Source organism: Martes martes (genome assembly GCF_963455335.1).
Source record: "Martes martes genome assembly, chromosome: 2".
In the NCBI taxonomy this organism is placed as follows: Eukaryota; Metazoa; Chordata; class Mammalia; order Carnivora; family Mustelidae; genus Martes; species Martes martes.
This window is the reverse complement of record NC_137889.1, coordinates 108,908,034-108,925,973: the sequence shown is the minus strand read 5'-3', so window position 1 is coordinate 108,925,973 and position 17,940 is coordinate 108,908,034. Positions and strand designations below refer to the sequence as shown.

Here is a 17,940-nt window from a genome sequence, read left to right as displayed (position 1 = left end):
TTGGCTGCACATCTGGGGATAATGCTCAAGGAGCACTGTAGGCCTGCTTATCAGAGACTCCCACTGCCGCTAGCTCGGGCAGCAGGCTCCACGCAGAGGCTGGGCACTGGACCCTACTGTTGACCTGCTGCTGTTACTGCTGCTTTGCCTTAGCGTGGTCTTTCCTGAAGGTGCTCAACGAACAGAGCTCGCTAGACATGGAGTGCTGCTATCGTCTCCTACTTAACTCTCAGAGCTCACTCTCTTATGAGGGAGACAGAAAATATTGTAAAGCTGCACTTTGTCAGGGACAAGAGAGAGGAAAACTCAAAGGAGACTCATAAATCAGTCTGAAGCGTCAAAGAAGCCCTCTTCCCCAGAGGTGAGCATGACAGCGGAGAGGGTGCCCAGGGTGCAACTGAAAAGCTGGAAAGGGAGAAAAGGGCAGATCAGAGAGGCAGTCATGCCAAAGAGTGGGGACCACTGAAAGACTTTGGGAAGTTCACCCTGGAGGCATTGAGGAAGATGTATTGGAGGGGGTGAGATGGGGTAAGAAAGACATTTAAGAGATTGTTGGAACCATCCAAATGAAAAATGGCGAAAGTGGAAACTATAGCAGGACACTTTTAAAGAGGATGACACCAATCCCAGATATATTAAGGAGTGAGATAGATGGCATCTGGGGACAGAAAGAGAGGACAGGGCACTAAGGAGAGGGATACGAGCCTAGAATAACTCCCAAGTTTTCTCTTGGATAGTGAGATGATTGCTGTTGCCATTGATTAAAGAAATAAAGGAAACAGAGAAAGAGAAGCTGGTTTCATTAGTGAAGGATATTTTGAAGCTGTGAGGTCTGTGGGAGTCCAGGAAAGATGTATATAGCATGCAGCAGGAGATGTGAAACTGAAAATCAGTCAGAGGTTTGGAAGTAACCAGAAATCCAACCTAGAGAGACCACACAGCTGAATTTAGCCTGAAGGTTTAAAACCCTGCAGTCGTACCCAGGTGGTTCCTTTCCATCCTAGCCAGCACATCTCTCTGCATGCCGAGGAATCTTATATTCTACCCACAAAGATCACTTGAAAATCTCCTCCCTGATTGCTGTAGTTTTAATGTTTTGTTCCTCCAAAACTCATGTTGAAATTCTAATTCCCAGTGTGATGGTATTAGGAAGTGGGGTCTTCAGGAGGTGCTTAGGTCATGAGGGTGGAGGCCTCATAATGGGGATTAGTATTTTATAAAAGAAACCCCAGAAATTCCACCCACCCTCCACCATGTGAGGATGCAGATGTCAGCTGTCTGCAAACTGGAAGAGAGTCCTGTCCAGAACCTGATCACTCCGGCACCCTGATCTTGAACCGCCAGCCTCTACAAGTCTGAGAAATAAACTTCTGCTGTTTATAAGTCACCTAGCCTGTGGTATTTTGTGACAGTAGCCCAAGCAGACTAAAACACTGATCAAATTTGTCTGATGACAGAACACCTGAAATGGAAAGCCGTTATTTTCAATATATCATGGAACCGACCCGTGCTTATAGATCTGGTGCAGCCATCTCTTGTCCTTCACCTTGTCCCTGGTTTGAAAGCTATTCATGCTATTAATTTTTTATTTTTCTTAAAGGCAGAGAGGCTGGAAACTAGCACTTTTTCCCCCTTAAGTTGAGCCCTGTTTAGAAACAAGTGTTCCAGCCTTAACACTGGGCAAAGATTGATCATTAAGGCTGGAATGGTTTCACCACGTGTCATTTATTTTCATCATAATAACACAGCTCAGACCATTTAACAAGACGTTGGAAAAGACTAACAAGTGGAAACTGCCCCGATCATTTGTATTTTGTTGATTTTGTATTGTTTCAAATAACATAGAGGATTCCACTCTCTAAGCATTTTGGGTTGATACATTACATCAAACCCAATACATTTGGCATTCTCACTCATTAATAATATCATCACATTCCTTGATGTCCATGACAGTGAAATGACCATTCGGTGTTTCCAGAAGGTGTATCTGCCCGACTATGCTTATAACTGGACTGGAAAGTTCTGCAGAGAAAACACAGCCTAGTCTCAGCCACCCAGAAGACCACATTCCAAGGCACATGTATCATGTAGACAAGAATCAGCACAAATATAGCATCTTTTATATTTTCATAATTTTGTTTTGATAATACTGACCAAAATTGCTTTTTCCAATTCCTCTTCCTTTTTTTCCTCTCCTCTCACTACAAATGTGTCTTGTCCCCAGTATTCCACTGAAAGTCTTCTGTGATGTTCACCTTGACCTCCATGTTATTAAATTCAGCAATCAGTATCAGGTCCTCATCTTCTTCTACACCAGCCAAATGAATGGTTCTGTTTTTCCTAGACACACTGCAATAAAGCACTCTCTTGCTGCACTTGGATGCCCCTTCTGAGCCTCTTTTGCCACTTCTTAGTTCCCCAATCTTCTCTGACTTAGACTTAGTCCTGCTTCTCTACATACTCATGTTTTAGAGGATCTCTTCTAGTCCCATGACTTTAAAAGTCATTTCTATGCTGAGGAATTCAAATAAATTTCTAGTCCTTATCCCACCTCTGAAGTACAAATTCAGAATAAGCTTCTCAAACATGGTATGTCTGAAATTAATATTCTAAATTTTCCCTGAAATCTGTTCCTTCTGAAATCCTCCCCATGTCATTTAGTGAGAACTCACTGTCCTAAGTGCTAAAGCCAAAACCTCAATGTCATTGATTCCTCCATCCCTCGTATACCATCCTCAATCCAACAGTAATTCCTGTTGGCTCTACCATCAGGTTATATCTAGAATGTGACCCCTTTCACACCTCCATTCTCCTTCCCTGGGCCAAGTCATAATAATGTCTTACCTGGTTTGTTACATCCTTACTGGCTTCCTGGCTTCAGCTCCTGCCCATCCACAGTCAAATTATATCTAGACAACCTAGCCTTATGCTAGCAGGAAAGACCTGGAAGTCGTGGGTTTGCAACCAACAGTGTCTGTCACAATAATAACAAGTTTTACTGGTTAGATGAAAGTGTCCTGTAAAGAAGGCTCTTCTCAAACCATTTATGCTATTAGGAAGAAAGGATGGAAGGGGTCTTCTAGAAGTTACATGATATGACCAGTCAGGGCTGGTTTCATGGCCATGAATACTGTGTTGATGTACAAGGCACTGAACTCAGAAGTGTTTCGCATTTGCTTTAATGCTCTCCTGTCATCCTCTTGAAATTCTTTTTTTTTTTTTAAGATTTTGTTTATTATTTATTTGACAGACAGAGATTACAAGTAGGCAGAGAGGCAGGCGAGAGAGAGGAAGGGAAGCAGGCTCATTGCCGAGCAGAGAGCCAGATTCGGGGCTCGATCCCAGGACCCTGGGATCATGACCTGAGCCGGAGGCAGAGGCTTTAACCCACTGAGCCACCCAGGCGCCCCCCTCTTGAAATTCTTAATAATTTTTGAACAAGGATCCCTTCATTTTTATTGTGTACTGAGCCCTGCAAGTTATGTAGCTGGTCCTGTAGTCAATGCCAGACTCTATTATCCGGCAGCAGGAATTAAGGGGGAAAAGTAAATCTTGGAATTACTGCAGCAGAACAACAAATATCTAATGATTGAATATGAAATAAATGTAAAAATAAAACTTAGAATCTTTTCCTGGAAAGATGGTGGTGATTCCTATGGGGAACACAGTGGAAAAGGAAATTTGTTTCAAAGAAAATGAGAACAACCCAATCAGTCCAAGGAACTGGAGTTTGAGAATTTAATCTCCAAGGAGAAGAGAGAGCAGACTGAATCTTCAGAGCAGAGGCTGTAGTTAAGGTATAAGAAATTAGATGAGATCATCAAGGAGTAAATGTATAGAGAAAAGGAAAAAAGGAGAGCCTTTGGGACTTCAGTAACTGAGGGTTGGAATGGGGTTACTACAATCTCTCTTTTCTTGTGGAATATTTACTCATGTATGGGAGAGTTTCTCTGGAGACTTGAAAGAACCAAAACTGGTTTAAGGTTTTGGGTGGTGGAATTAGGTGGGACCTCAGAGATAATCTAATTCAACACCCACACTTTAGAGATGAGAAAACCAATGCTCCAGAAAACTTTTTAAAAAAAATTCTGTGTTCCCTTTTCTGAAGGTTTTTAAATGCGCTGTCCAAAAATGAAGAAAAAAAAACCTTTGGAATCTCATGAAGGTAGAAATAGCCCCTACTTTGACAGGATACCATCACATGAATTCTCTGTACTTTTGACTCCTCCACCGTAAAAAGGAGACAACACCTCTCTGGTACAAGTCTCCCCTTCCACCATTGCTGTAGGCAGATCACAGCCCAAGAGAGCCTGGCTGAGGGTCGCAGCCTGGGGTTGGGCTACATCTGTCTGCGTCTGCCAGGAGGGACTCCTTTTTGTTTCTAAGTCACCCAAAATCTACATCCCTTTAAAGCAGTGTTCTGAATGTGAGACGGTGCATGTGAAGTACATGGCAGGAGCAGATTAAGTTCTCAATAAAGAGGGATGTAATTCTTAGAAACTCTTTAGTGCAAATTTCTTACACTTAAGAAGCTTGTGTCAAACACAAAACGCCAAACCAGAATTTATTGGTAATTTTAGTAAGAAAGGACGCATCTATTTCCAACACTTGCAATATTTTTTTTTTAAGATTTTATTTATTTATTTGACAGAGAGAGATCAGAGTAGATAGAGAAGCAGGCAGAGAGAAAGGGAGAGAGGGAAGCAGGCTCCCTGTTGAGCAGAGAGCCCGATGCGGGACTCGATCCCAGGACCCTGAGATCATGACCTGAGCTGAAGGCAGCGGCTTAACCCACTGAGCCACCCAGGCGCCCCCCAACACTTGCAATATTGCCCTGGAATCTTACTGTAAAATTCTTAGAATTTCCGGGATACTAACACAACCAGATATTTATAGATCTGGTAAAAAAAAATAAAATAAAAATAAAAACAAAACAAAACAACAACAACAAAAAAAACCACTACTGCCATTATTTAAGTATTCTGCACAGCGTAGGGGAAAAAAATACTGAGAAATTTCACCAGAGTTACCAAATTACAAAATATGGTAAGCACGAAAACAGCGATTTCCAATTAAGATTTTTAAAAAAACTGTATTCAAGTGTAGAGTACCGTTTCTTCCTTATCAGGAAAGAAAACTCGTTGTTTTTGTCAAACGGTTTTCTTTCAGAATTTCCTTTTTTTTTTTTCCCCCTTTCAGAATTTGTAAATGAGGCTCTAGCTCATGCTAGCCATTCAGGAACCACCTCACCCTTGGATTGACCGGTTCGGCTCCCGTCCCCCCAGCCGCGACAACCGAAAGCACGCGAGGGGGTCCACGTGTCACGCACAATCGCGTCCTCAAACCGAAACATAGCTGGACCCCTCGCATTGCTCCCTATTAGGGGCTAAGGGAACTAATTTGTCCCACGGCGTCCACACCCATAAAAGCCTGTCCCTAGGGGCGGAGGTGGGGTGGGGAGGGATGGCGATTGCTGGGCTGAACCCTGACAGGTCAAGTGGGGGGTCTTCACTTGGCTGTAGTGCTAAATGGAGCCCTGGCAGAGGAGCTCCTCTCCACTACTTCGCGCTCCCTCTTCGCCAGCCTCCGACGAACCACGCTTGCGCGCAGTAGGGGCCGCGGGGCCAGGCCAGCGCGTGCGCGGTGCCGCGAGTCTTCGCAACAGCACCGCCTCCCCGCCAGAGCTGAGTAAGGACGGTGAGGCCCCGCCTACTAGCTCGGAAGGAGGCGTGGTAATGGAGGCGCACGGGGACGCCGAGCCCGGGGCTGGCGCCGCTGCCTAGGGCGCCCTGTGGGCTCCGTGGGGGCAAGGCCCGGTGCTGCGCGGATGGCCCTGCTTCCGCGGCACGCGCTCGCCCTCGTCCTTCTTCTCTTCGTGCCTGCCGCTCTCAGGTGCCAGGAGCAGGCCCAGACTACCGACTGGCGGGCCACGCTGAAGACCATCCGGAACGGCGTTCACAAGATAGACACGTACCTGAACGCCGCCTTGGACCTCCTCGGAGGCGAGGATGGGCTCTGCCAGTACAAGTGCAATGACGGTGAGAGGGAGCCCAGGCCCTGCGAGGCCCTCGCTTTCTGGGTGTTGCGGGGACCGAGGTCGTGGAGGTGTGGGATGCAAGGCAGACCTTGACGTTGTCCTCTAGCCGTGGAAAAACTTAACCACTGCTAAGTCTTAGCATTCTTGTGATTGAGCAATCAGGTTAGAAGTTCGCACCACTATTGTTAGAATATAAGAGGTCACATGAGGTGTACACTCCGACCTGTTTTCATTGCTTTTGAATTACTACCTTTTCTTTTTCTCTCTCCCTTTTTCTTTTGCTGTTGCACGAAGTTGCCTCAGAATTTTGTGACGTACGCATCGTGGGATTGGAGCGGAACAGACCAATTTTAGCCCCATATTTTAGCGCGGTTAGTCCGCCGAACATGCAGAATAGACAGAATTTTAATCATGACGTTTTACTTTTCTCAAGAATTGCTTTTAATTGTTTTCTTTTCCTGCAGGGCTACAGAAAATAAATTGCGACCTTTGTACAGACTTTTGGTGTACTCTATTGTTGAGAAAGAGTTCTGATAACTCTTCCAGAAATTGTCTATCACGACTTGATAGTGACACCTCCTCTCCATTGTTCGTTAATACTAGTAATTGTTTTGATTTGCTTTTCATATTTTTTAACTTTAGTTCTTTTTGAATCTGAGAACTTGTTCGGTGGCATTTTTGGTAATAATAAACTCAGTGTCTTAGCAGATATCTTTCTTTTCAAGCACTTGCTTTTTCTGAATGTTTAAATATTGTAGCAGCTCAGATAAAGTACCCAGGCTTCTCTTTGGAAATTCAAAATGTTAGGATTTTGATTGGAAAATCATGTTTCCAATAAAAGTAGACAAAGTTGGGGCCTAGTTCATTTAATGCTTGGCAGCTTAAAGCAATAGGGAATTCAGTGACCAGTAAAACCAGATTGCATGTAGGTAGATTTAAAAGAAATCTGTGTCATGTAAAACTGTGATGCCATTTGCTGCCTTTAATTCTCAAAATAATTTCTAGTTTTATGTTAATGGAGGTAAAGAATGAGCCATAGCTCATGTGCTATGAAGGGCTAAATGTTTCCTTCCTAAATTTATGCCTAAATGTTAACCACCAGTATGCAATGGGGAAGGATGTTTTTGTCCTTGTAGAGCTTGTTAGGAGGAATAAGTGAACTATTTGAAAATTAAATATTGCCTTTCCTGAGGCAGATGTCATCATTTTACTTAGTCATCCGCATTCATTATACAAATATTTGAGTGCCTGTTACGTCTCAAGTGTTCTACCAGTTGGAGATTCAGCAGTAAACAGAACACAAAATTCCTGTCCATGGAGCTTACATTTTGGTGGGGGGAGACAGTAAACTAAAAAGTAAGTAAAATAAGCCCAAAATGCAGTATATGTAGGTCTGAAGTATGGCACTGTTTTGAGAACTGTAGTAAAAACAGTGATGGTGTTGGGAGGGAGTTTCCTCATTTAAATAAGTTGTTCAGGGAAGGTCTCACTGATAAGACAGCATTTGAGAAGAAATCTGAAAATGCTGAAGGTGACACTGTGATGATCTGGGGATAAAAACCCTCCAGGCAGAGGGAATGGCCAGTGACAAGGACCTAGGAGAAAGGCCAGTCGAGAATGACTCCGAAGATTTTGGCCTGAGCCAAAGGAAGGATGTGGTTGCCATTTACTGAGATAGGAAAGGCTTACATGGAGCAATCTTCATTAACTTGTGATGAACCAGTGTTTCTAGAGTTTATTTACATTTGAAATAGCTCTGACGTTGAATGGATACTGTTCCTATTAATAAAGATGACTTTGATGTTTTATTTTACTTAACCCTTTTTATCTAACAAGCCTCACTAAATTTACCATGTAGAGTCTCAGGGAAGATCTCCAGCATAAATGAACTTGAGAGTTTAGGAAATGGTATGCTTCAGTGAACTTCCTTTTGTGTCTTAGTAATGCTGTCGGCTCATAGAATTGTGGTTCCAAGTCACCATGTTGATAATTCCAGCATAATGAATATTAATTGCTATTACTTGAGAAGTTTCCCTGGAACCCTATTTCAACCTTTCCGGTATTTTGGAATGCAAGTGATCAAATCAGGACCAAACAGACAAATCCCAAAGCTAGAGGAGCATGGCAATTAAGGGGTGTTTAATAGTTGCAGTAAAGAGGTTAAAGGGAACTTAAAAAAAGACTTGGTAGTAGGGAGAGGATGATCAGATTAAAGGGCACAGACTTGTTGAATTCAGTTATTTTTGTTTTATCAAAAGGATTGGCTCTATGGAGACTTGCTCCCTTCTGGCCATGCTCCCTCAGGTGGGAACAATGCTTTATTGAGATTGAAGTAAAGTTTCTTAAGGGAACAGATTACAAGGTCACTTTTTTTTTCTTAATTTTTTTTCCCCAACTGCAAGGAAGATTTGAGAAAGAAAACCTTGATTTCTTTTGAAAAATAGAAAACTAATTTGGCTTGTAAAGTGTTTTAGAATTATGAATAAGTAGCTCCTTCAGTGATGCATGTTTTAACAGGATCCCTTTGGCTGTTGTGCAGAGGATAAGAGTCCGGGGAGGTGGGAGAGCAAGAACGGAGGCAGAGTGACAGGGGCAGGAATTCAGACAAAAGATGGTGGTGGTTTTGTCCAGGTTCAAAGCAAGAAAGGTGGTGAGAAACGATTGGATTTACGGATATATTTTGAAGGAAGAGCCTGAAGGATTTGCTGATAGCTCAGAAGGAAGGTGTGAGTAGGGTAAAAAAATGTTTCCAAAACTTAATTGGCCTCAATGATTGGAAGGATGGGGTTGCCCTTAACTGTAATAGGGCAGACCGTGGAAAAAAGTCATTAGGAAAAATAATAGCATTATTTGTATGCTTTTGAGAATGATTCAGTAGAGAATGAAAACACTGTGGAGGGAGAAATGAAGAATTATTGGAGTCAGTTCCTTAGGTAAGTGAGAGGAATGGGTTCCACTGCATAAATAGATTGGACAAGAGCACAGATGACCTATCCCTGTTAATAGGAACAAAGGTAGGGGATATGGGCACAGATGCTGATTAGGTGGATAGATGTCTGAGTCCTCTTCCGATCACTTCACAGTTTTCTCAGTGAAGTAGGAATCAAGGTCATCAGCTAAGAACGAAGATGGGAATGGAAGTGTTAGATATTTGAGGAAAATAGGAGAGTGAGTGAACTAGAAAAATAAAGTAGCACAAGGGGCCTCTGAAGATTAATTCATGAATTAAAATCTCAAGTGTTTGGAAAAGCTGTTTGAATTCTACACTGCATTTCCTATAAATAACAGTGCTAAGGTCTTTGACCCAACAGCCTTCCCTATCTGTTTCCCATCGACTTCAGTATCATTCACGTGAAAGAAATTGGACTGTTTGGAAGTATTTACATCAAATTTCTAAAAAAATAATATAGAAAAGATCTGTCGTTACCTCACTCCAGGCGAATCTTTAGATTTTATCTGTCCATACTGATGACAAAACAAAGCATCAAGAGAGGAGCATTTGTCTAAGTCAACAAGTAGAATCAATGAATAGTATTTCCATGTAGTTGTACCCGGTGGATTTGGTTTGTTTTTTAAATTCTTCTCATTTCATTTTTTTCTTAGCTTCCTGTATTGGCTTACAAATTTCAGGGGGTAATAGCTCTGATACATCATCTGATATTTTGGCTCAAAATTTAAGCTGTAGAGATGCTGAGTCTCTAGCAGTAGATAGAGTTTATTTTAGAAAGAACTGATTTTTTTTCCTACTGTCCAATGTATCTTAGTACTGAGACATAGCTAAAATATATGCTGTCTTGGGCTCTGTTAATACAAGTACTTTATCTACTTCAAAATAGGCCCATCACACCTACTGGTGTTCAGGTTGGGATGGCACATTTTAAAGAGATGTGACAAAGGAGAAATGATCAAGCTTTGGAGGTTGATTAATGCTTGCCAAACTTAAAGGAGACTGAAGGATAAGCAGCAGTACCAGTTTATTTATAATGAATATTAGAACTGCCTTCCAAGTCACCTGCCTATTTGTTCATTCATCAACAAATATTTATTGATAACCTAACTATACGCCAGGCAGTGTTCGAGGCTTTGAAGGTACAAAACAGAAATTCCTGCCGTCATGGAGTTTATATTTTAGTATGGGGAGACAGATAATAAATAAGTAGGTTAATAATATAATATGTTTGACAGTTATGCGTGCTACATATGGTATCGTCGGAGAAGGCATTGCTGAGAACGTGAAGGAAGAGCCTCCACATAGAGGAACAGCAGGTTGAGTGGCATTAAGGCAGGAGCAGACTTGGAGTGTCTGGAATAATGGAGAAGTCAGATGTGATGAATTGAAGTGAGGAAGAGGAGAGAGAATAGTAAGATGAGGTCAGAGAAGTCATGGTGTGTTGTATGGCAGTGTAGATTATATATAGAGTTTCTAGACCTTGGAAGGGAATGTGGGCTTTTATTCTGAATAAGATGAGAAGCCATTAGAGGGGTTTTGACAGAAGAAGAACTTGATCTGACATTTTAATAGGATCACTCAGGTTCAGTGTTGAGAATAGACGATGGCTAGAGGTGGTGTGGGGTGCTGTGGAGTGGGGAAAGTGAAGTAGGGAAATGTTAGGAGGTTATGGCAATAATCCATGGTGGCTTAGAGCAGGATGGTAGTGGTGGAGTTGGGAAGAAGTGATTAGATTCTGGATATTTTGAAGGTAGAGTGAGCAGGACATGCTGTGGAATGGATGTGGGATATAAGAAAATGAGAGAATTAAAGATGGCTAAGGTTTTTTCCTGAGTGCTGGGAATGTTGGTGTTGCTTTTATCTGAGAAGATGGAACTATGGGTGGAGCAGGTTTCCGGATGAATGTCAGGAGGTCCATCTAAAGTTTGAGGTGCCCATGAGCTACCCAGGTGGCTAGTATATCCTCCCTCTTTGGGCTCTGTTAAGTGGAAGGTGAAATCATAAACAATTTTCTTAAGAATGAAGGACCAAAAGCAGGAGGTGAAGGATCATAGTGACTCATCTGTGATAGCTTGAGGCATGTACCTTCATTTTCCAAGGGCCTAGAAACAACCATCCTTCTTGAACAGTGCTGGAGAAGCAAGACCAACTTCTGTCATTGACCTCCTCATTCCTTGATCCATCATAACCATTCTCTTCATCTGTACTATTCTTCAGACTGGGTGGAGCAGGCTAAAGCTTTGTATCTTCTTGAGGTTATACTCTCTTTAGGCTCTAGTTGTCACTTCAGTCAAGCATGTGAGTCTTAGCAACTCACTTAAACCATTTTTAGATACTTACTTTGAGTTGATTACTTATTTTGGTGGTTGATTACTGGAAGAGCTGCTTTTGTCCCCCCCCCTCACTGTACTTTTGGAGGGTAAACTTATCTTTGGTCTTCTAGTAATAAATAGTTGCCTGAAAGTTGGTGGATACTTTGTGGTTTTCCTAAATAAGGAACTGTGGAGAGATATTTGGAATAACAGGGGATGTTTTGGTTCTAGAATTGAAGATAAATGGGAGTCCCAGATGTTGGGAGGATTGCTCATGTAAAATAGGTAATTGGCTTGTTTTGTGTTCCTCAGGGATAGAGGATTGCTCAAAAGAAAACAGGAAAGAATTTAAGTTAGTGCCATTCCACAATGGAATAGGCTCTTTCTTGATGCTGTAGGAGGATCGTGGGAAACATTCAAGAGAAAGTAGGTGACTGTTTGGTATCTTGAAGCGATGTATATATTTCATGAGAAGAGATATTTTTGAAGTATTTTGCAGCAGTTAAGATTGCTGTGATAAGGTCATCTTTCTCCTTGTTACTGAACCATTGATGCTATTAGGGAGAATAAAACTGGAGTAATACGGTTCACCAAGCTATCTTTATTCCTGACCTTTTTCCTTAGCTGGCAAAGAAGTATATTTGTGAAATGATTGGTTGGAGTCCAGGCTAGAATATGTGGTCCTGTAATGTCTTACAATGGCATTAAGGCAATTAAAATGTTTGTTGGGTGACCTTATCTTCCTTAGCTTTAAGCTCTTTGAGAAAACTGGTTAGTTAACGGTTATTGAGGTTTGTGTGTAGTGGAGTATTGGCTGAAGGTTGGGAAGATACAGTTTCGCACTATAAGTTTTTAACAAAAAAAATGTGTTCGAATGTACAGGGAAGCAGGGTGGATTTATCTTTCATACATATGGACCCAGTCTCGCATATACTCTCTGAAACCTCCTGAAGTCCAGAGTAAGCTTTTACACGTTTTGTATGGTATAGGCTTAGAATAAAGACATTCACTTATGTCAGTACCCAAATATTAAATAATTCCAAGGCTAATCTCGTAGTACATCATAGACCTTTTTGCATGTTTTTTTATTGTACTTGAAAACTAATTATACCATTTATATTTTATAGGATCTAAGCCTTTCCCACGTTACGGTTATAAACCCTCCCCGCCGAATGGATGTGGCTCTCCACTGTTTGGTGTTCACGTAAATACCATTATTTTCTTATTTGAAAAGTTTTACAATCAGTAGGCTATGTAATATTCTTTTTTTTTTTTAAGATTTATTTATTAGACAGAAAGCGGGCACAGGTCAGGGTGGGGAGGGGCAGATAGCGAGGGAAAGAGAGAATCTCAAGCAGACCCCCTGCTGAGTGTGGAACCCAGCAGCTCAGCCCTGAGATCATAACCTGGGCCAAAATCAAGAGCCAGACGCTCAGCTGACTGAGCCACCCAGGCGCCCCAACTGTGTAGTACCCTTAATTATGCAAGACTATCAGTGTGTTCTCAGGATCACAAATAATTTTGCTTGTTATAATGGTAATTGAGTTTATTATATTCTTTTATAGCTGAAACATATTAGTAAGTCCTAACGAAACCGAATGGAATAAAATTCATGTTTAATTTTTTAATCTTATAGATGTTAATATTATTAAAGAGATATTTCTTCTTGTCACAAACATGGTTTTAAAGAATTTATACGAGTAATGCTACTTTGGATAAAAAAGTATAGATAAAGCATATTTTCTGTACTAAAGCAAAGCTAAATAAGATAGCTTTGTTTTTTGGTAGGTGAAGCTGAATCTGAGCCAACTATTGTGAGAAAAAAATGTTGATGGGTGATTCCTGGACATAAGGGTTTTTCGTATAAAGTTTTTGAAACCAGTTAAAGATAATTTATAGATTTGAAGGAACAGTATCTAGGAATTGATACTTAAAGGTTGAACCACAATAAAATGTAAGTTGTAGGAGCTTTAAAGTTTTCAGTGGTATTTTACATAAAGTACATTTTATAGGGGGAGAGGTACAGACTACTTTGGAATGTCCAAAAATCAGTCTTTGCTATTAGCCTGACCTTTCTGTTCTTAAAACTATGTTTTGTGTTTTGGACAATTGGAAGTTACATTTGTTACTAGCAGATAACTGAATATTGCAAAATAGGGAGTTCTGAGGCATGGCTGAGAGGGAGAGCATGTAGGTGCATGTGGGTGAGTGATGGGCAGATGCCTAAATAACATGGAAAACATTCGTAGACAGAAATGGATTTGGGGAGTTATGCAGCAGTCATCGTCCTTGATTTCTAAGTCTACTTGAATGCATTACTTTAGCAGAGGAGTTTTTGAATTTCACCAACAATAATCCATCCAAATGCCTCTTTCAGCTTAATATTGGCATCCCTTCCCTGACAAAGTGCTGTAACCAACACGACAGGTGCTATGAGACCTGCGGCAAGAGCAAGAACGACTGCGATGAGGAATTCCAGTATTGCCTCTCCAAGATCTGCCGGGATGTGCAGAAGACACTAGGACTGGCTCAACACGTTCAGGGTAAGGATTATCCAGCAGGATGAAGATGAGTGCAGTTTTTCAGGTTTTATTGACTGCTTTATGTTTCACTACAGGAGTTACCACTAGAAATCTTTCACTGGGTATTACTCTATCTGTTGTGACACAGCCCCTTCAGTTTTCTGAGATGAGGAGTCGTTGATTTTGTCATCTCAAATGATTTATAGTTGCGGAAGCAAAAAGTGTTAGGAAACCTTGGGAAGAGGGTATGCGAGGCAGACAAGAATTCATCCACGATCTTGTACTCTATAGTCTGTCTCTAATTATGAGAGCCTGAAGTTTGAAATCCTGGATCCAGTGATTTTAAGTGTATAACACATAGGATTTCAGGTGGGAAGTTGTAGAGGATTTGCGCTTAACTGTCTTTTCACATGTATCTGTGTCAGGAGGGTCCCCAAAACCACCTCCAGGTTTGCTAGGAGGACTCACAGGATTCAGCATATACTCATACTTAGAGCAAAGGGATACAAAGCAGTCAGCAAAGGGAAAAGGTATATCAGTGTGCCCATTTATAAAATAATACCCATGTCATAGAGTTGGCATAAAGATACAAAATAAAATATTTGTGGAAGTACAAATCACTGTACAAATTACTAGAAGTTATAAAATCTTGTCACTGTCAAGCCGAAGTATTTATCATACATCGAAATTGGAAGAGAAGGTGCAAGAAAGGAAACTATGCGTTTTAAAGCATTTTTCATAAGATACCATGCTAGATATTTTAGATCTGTTTTCCTCAGTGTTCACAGAAACCCAAAGAAGTAGGTAGTGGTATACTCATTTTCCAAGGAAGGAAACGGAAGTTCCAGGAAGTAACTTGTCCTAAGTTGCATACTTAGGATTTTTAAAACTCGTGCTCTGTCTACTGCAGTATTCCCGGAACAATGTCATGGATCTGATTCTGAATTCCTAGTAGTAACTGTCAAGGAAGAAGTCTCTGCAGCTTGAATTCCCAGCCTCTGAATGCTTTGCACGCTCTTGGCTGAGCAAGCTAGTTGCACGGTGGATGCGTACATGGATGTATCTCCTGTCTTCTGGTCTAAGGACGTACTCATTTGGCTGAATGATGAAGCCAGTTTCCTTCCAATGCCCTATTGAATAAGTATAGTCTTTACACTTCGGTGGTGGTTGTGTTCTTTAACAGCACAGCCCTCTGGAGAAGTTTGAAAATGTTAGGATTTTGCAATGAATAGTTTCTTCCTTAATGTATCTGGATGACTAAAAGCTATTCTGTGCTGTGTCTCTGCAAGTGAAGTGTATGAAGATTATCTCAGCTGGCTGTTCCAGGCTTCTTAGAATAAGAAAAGTAAATCTATTATCTTTTTTATAGTCCTAAAAAAAATTTTTAAACCCTGCCAGAGAAAAACACTTTTGATTCCTAGGTCTCCCTTCCCAGGCCAAATTGGGATACTGAGAAAGAGCGAGAGACTGGGGTCCATTTACCTTAAGCCTCTTAAATGGTGTATGATTAGCTCATAGAAGTCATTGGCCATAATTAAATGTTTTGATGTTTCTCTGTTTTGTTTTTTTTTTTTAAAGATTTTATTTATTTATTTGACAGACAGAGATCATAAGTAGAGAGGCAGAGAGAGAGGAGAAAGCAGGCTCCCTGCCGAGCTGAGAGCCCGACTCAGGGCTCGATCCCAGGACCCTGGGATCATGACCTGAGCCGAAGGCAGAGGCTTTAACCCACTGAGCCACCCAGGCGCCCCTGTTTCTCTGTTTTTAACCTTTATTTTTTTCTACACCTAAAAATCTTCCCTTGAACTGCAAAATTAAGTGTGTTCAAGGCATCTTTGTTAGTGGTATTTTTCAGATAAAAGGAAAAGTAACCGTGATGAACTGTGTTATTGAGAGAGACTCATTTGCCTCGTAGGAAAAAATAGGGATGAACAGTTGTGAGCAAACAAAAAAAAGTAGATACATGCTCAGCATGCTAACACTGGAAGTCTGTTTGTGTGTGCTTCTGGTCTGCGAGGGTTTGGGAGATCGTTGATACAACAGATGTTTAAGTGCTCACCAAAGATGTGCCTGACACTGTGCTGTAGCATGTAATATGTGTGGAGGGAGAGCAGTTGCCAGCAGTAACAGCACTTTCTTACTTTGCAGCCTGTGAAACCACAGTGGAGCTCTTGTTTGACAGTGTTATACATTTAGGCTGTAAACCGTATCTGGACAGCCAACGAGCCGCATGTAGGTGTCGCTACGAAGAGAAAAGTGATCTTTAAAGAAGATGCTGACAGTTGGTGACAGCAGATAAGGACAGAAGAATATAGCCTTTGACAAAGAACTACTGTTTTTATAGCATAAAGCTGCCTTATTTTTGTGAAAGGATTATTTTAAGACTTTATTTTGACATTAAAAGTACAAACTAAAGAAAAATGTGGGGGAGGTGATCTTCCTGGATGTTGCTGCCTTATTGTACCGAATTGTCTTGACCAGTCTCAGAAAGAGGTGCATGTTAAGGATATTTTAAAAGGAGTGTGTAACTCAGTTTTCACAACTGTATTTACCAAAACAATGAGGTCAAATGTAAAATTGATTACAAGGTATGTTGAACATAATCTTACTTGGAAATATGGGAAGATCTTCACTTAGAAGTATATGTTTACTATAAAATTTTAAATATACATTTATTCCTGGAAAGATCTGACTTTATTTTTTCTCTATTTTAATTAACACATGATATGCTGTTTTCCTGTAGCCCATTGAGCATATGAATAAGTCTCACTTCTGTTAATGATAAGATCAGTTGCAAGGACAAGTTTTCCATGTCTCTTTTTCTTACAAAATTGGAACCATCAACTGGTGGCCTCTTGGGGGCAAAACAAGGGTATCTAGGTATTATGTAATGTGTCTAGAAGGTGACATGAACAAAATTCAGTAGCACAGCCACTCACATTTTATGAACCATTCATATGACAGATATCATATTTTGCTATAACCTTTGCCTAAATTGAAGAAAAGATGGATTTAATGAGACAATTGAAAAGTTACTTCACATACAGATTAGAGCATTATATGCTGCGGTGTTTATTCCCTAGTACTTGGTCGTCATACTAGATTAAGGTATATTTTGAAATCTGTAACCTTTTCCTAATAATGGTCTTAATAAGTACTGTCTTGATACTTTTTTTTAAGTCTTTAACTGTGAAATCAAAAGGGATGATAAAGCAAGATACAAAGAACTACCTTCTGTAGCTTTTTTATTTACACTGAAAATTATTAGCAGGTGTTTAAAAGCAAATCCCAGAACCTCAGCTGCCCCTGAAAATGTCTGTGCATATTGAAAGTTTCTCCTTTCCAGAGTTTCCTTTGGAAAGTGCAGCTGTATTCCTCTACTGCTCTTTGCCTACCATTAATTGTTGGCTTTCCCTAGCCTAGGATCCCAAGCCATGGATAGCTTTTGGGTAAACTATAGCCAAAGTTACAAAGATAAAATGCTTGGAACGTCAGAAAGGACAGCTGCAGGAGAAGTGGTTCTTTTTAAGTCATTACAGGCAAAGGGGCAAAGAAAAAAATATATTCTGGGGAAAGGGCCACATTCCCAACTTTGAATAGGTATCATTGCTGAGAACCTAATAACTTCCCAAACTAAGATGATGGAGCTTTTCTGCTAAGAGATGTGTCGTCTGTGAGACAAGACAAGTGTATCCCTGTGACTAATTGAGCAAACTGGGCTCTAACTTAAATGTTTGGAACCCTTAATTGATACTTTCGGACTTTTAAAAAGGTAACAGTTTTATAAGCCATTATCCATATTTAATCTTTACCAGTATTTACTATTGATATAGTTAACACATGATATTGTCAATAAAGTTACCTGGTCAAGTTGAGATACTTGACCAGGTAACTTTAAACTTAGAATAAATTAATGGATTTTCTTGGCAGCATTGGCTTCCTCAAGAGGACAGACTCAGAATTCTATAAAATATTTAATTCATAGTTATAAAATATATACAAAGATCAGTGGAAGCTGTTTTTATGCGTTAAGATTTTCATCTTGGAATAATTTTAGATTTACATGAAAGTTGCAAAGATATAGACTTGCTATATACTCCTTACCCCTAATGTTAACAT

At 40.6% G+C, this 17,940-nt stretch overlaps 1 protein-coding gene across 2 annotated transcripts in view; it reads left to right on the top strand.

Annotated features, from left to right (window-relative positions):
- Positions 1 to 5,611: 5,611 nt before the first annotated feature.
- Positions 5,612 to 17,940, top strand: part of PLA2G12A (phospholipase A2 group XIIA) — a 13,549-nt gene continuing 1,220 nt past the window's right edge. Inside the window, exons 1-4 of one of the 2 annotated variants that reach the window (XM_080796434.1) lie at positions 5,612 to 6,038; positions 12,427 to 12,503; positions 13,677 to 13,842; positions 15,970 to 16,409. In XM_080796434.1, coding sequence (XP_080652560.1) covers positions 5,828 to 6,038; positions 12,427 to 12,503; positions 13,677 to 13,842; positions 15,970 to 16,088 — 573 coding nt within the window. In that variant the 5' untranslated portion in view covers positions 5,612 to 5,827 and the 3' untranslated portion in view covers positions 16,089 to 16,409. The remainder of the gene's footprint in view (positions 6,039 to 12,426; positions 12,504 to 13,676; positions 13,843 to 15,969; positions 16,410 to 17,940) is intronic. The other variant, XM_080796435.1, reaches the window with a different exon arrangement.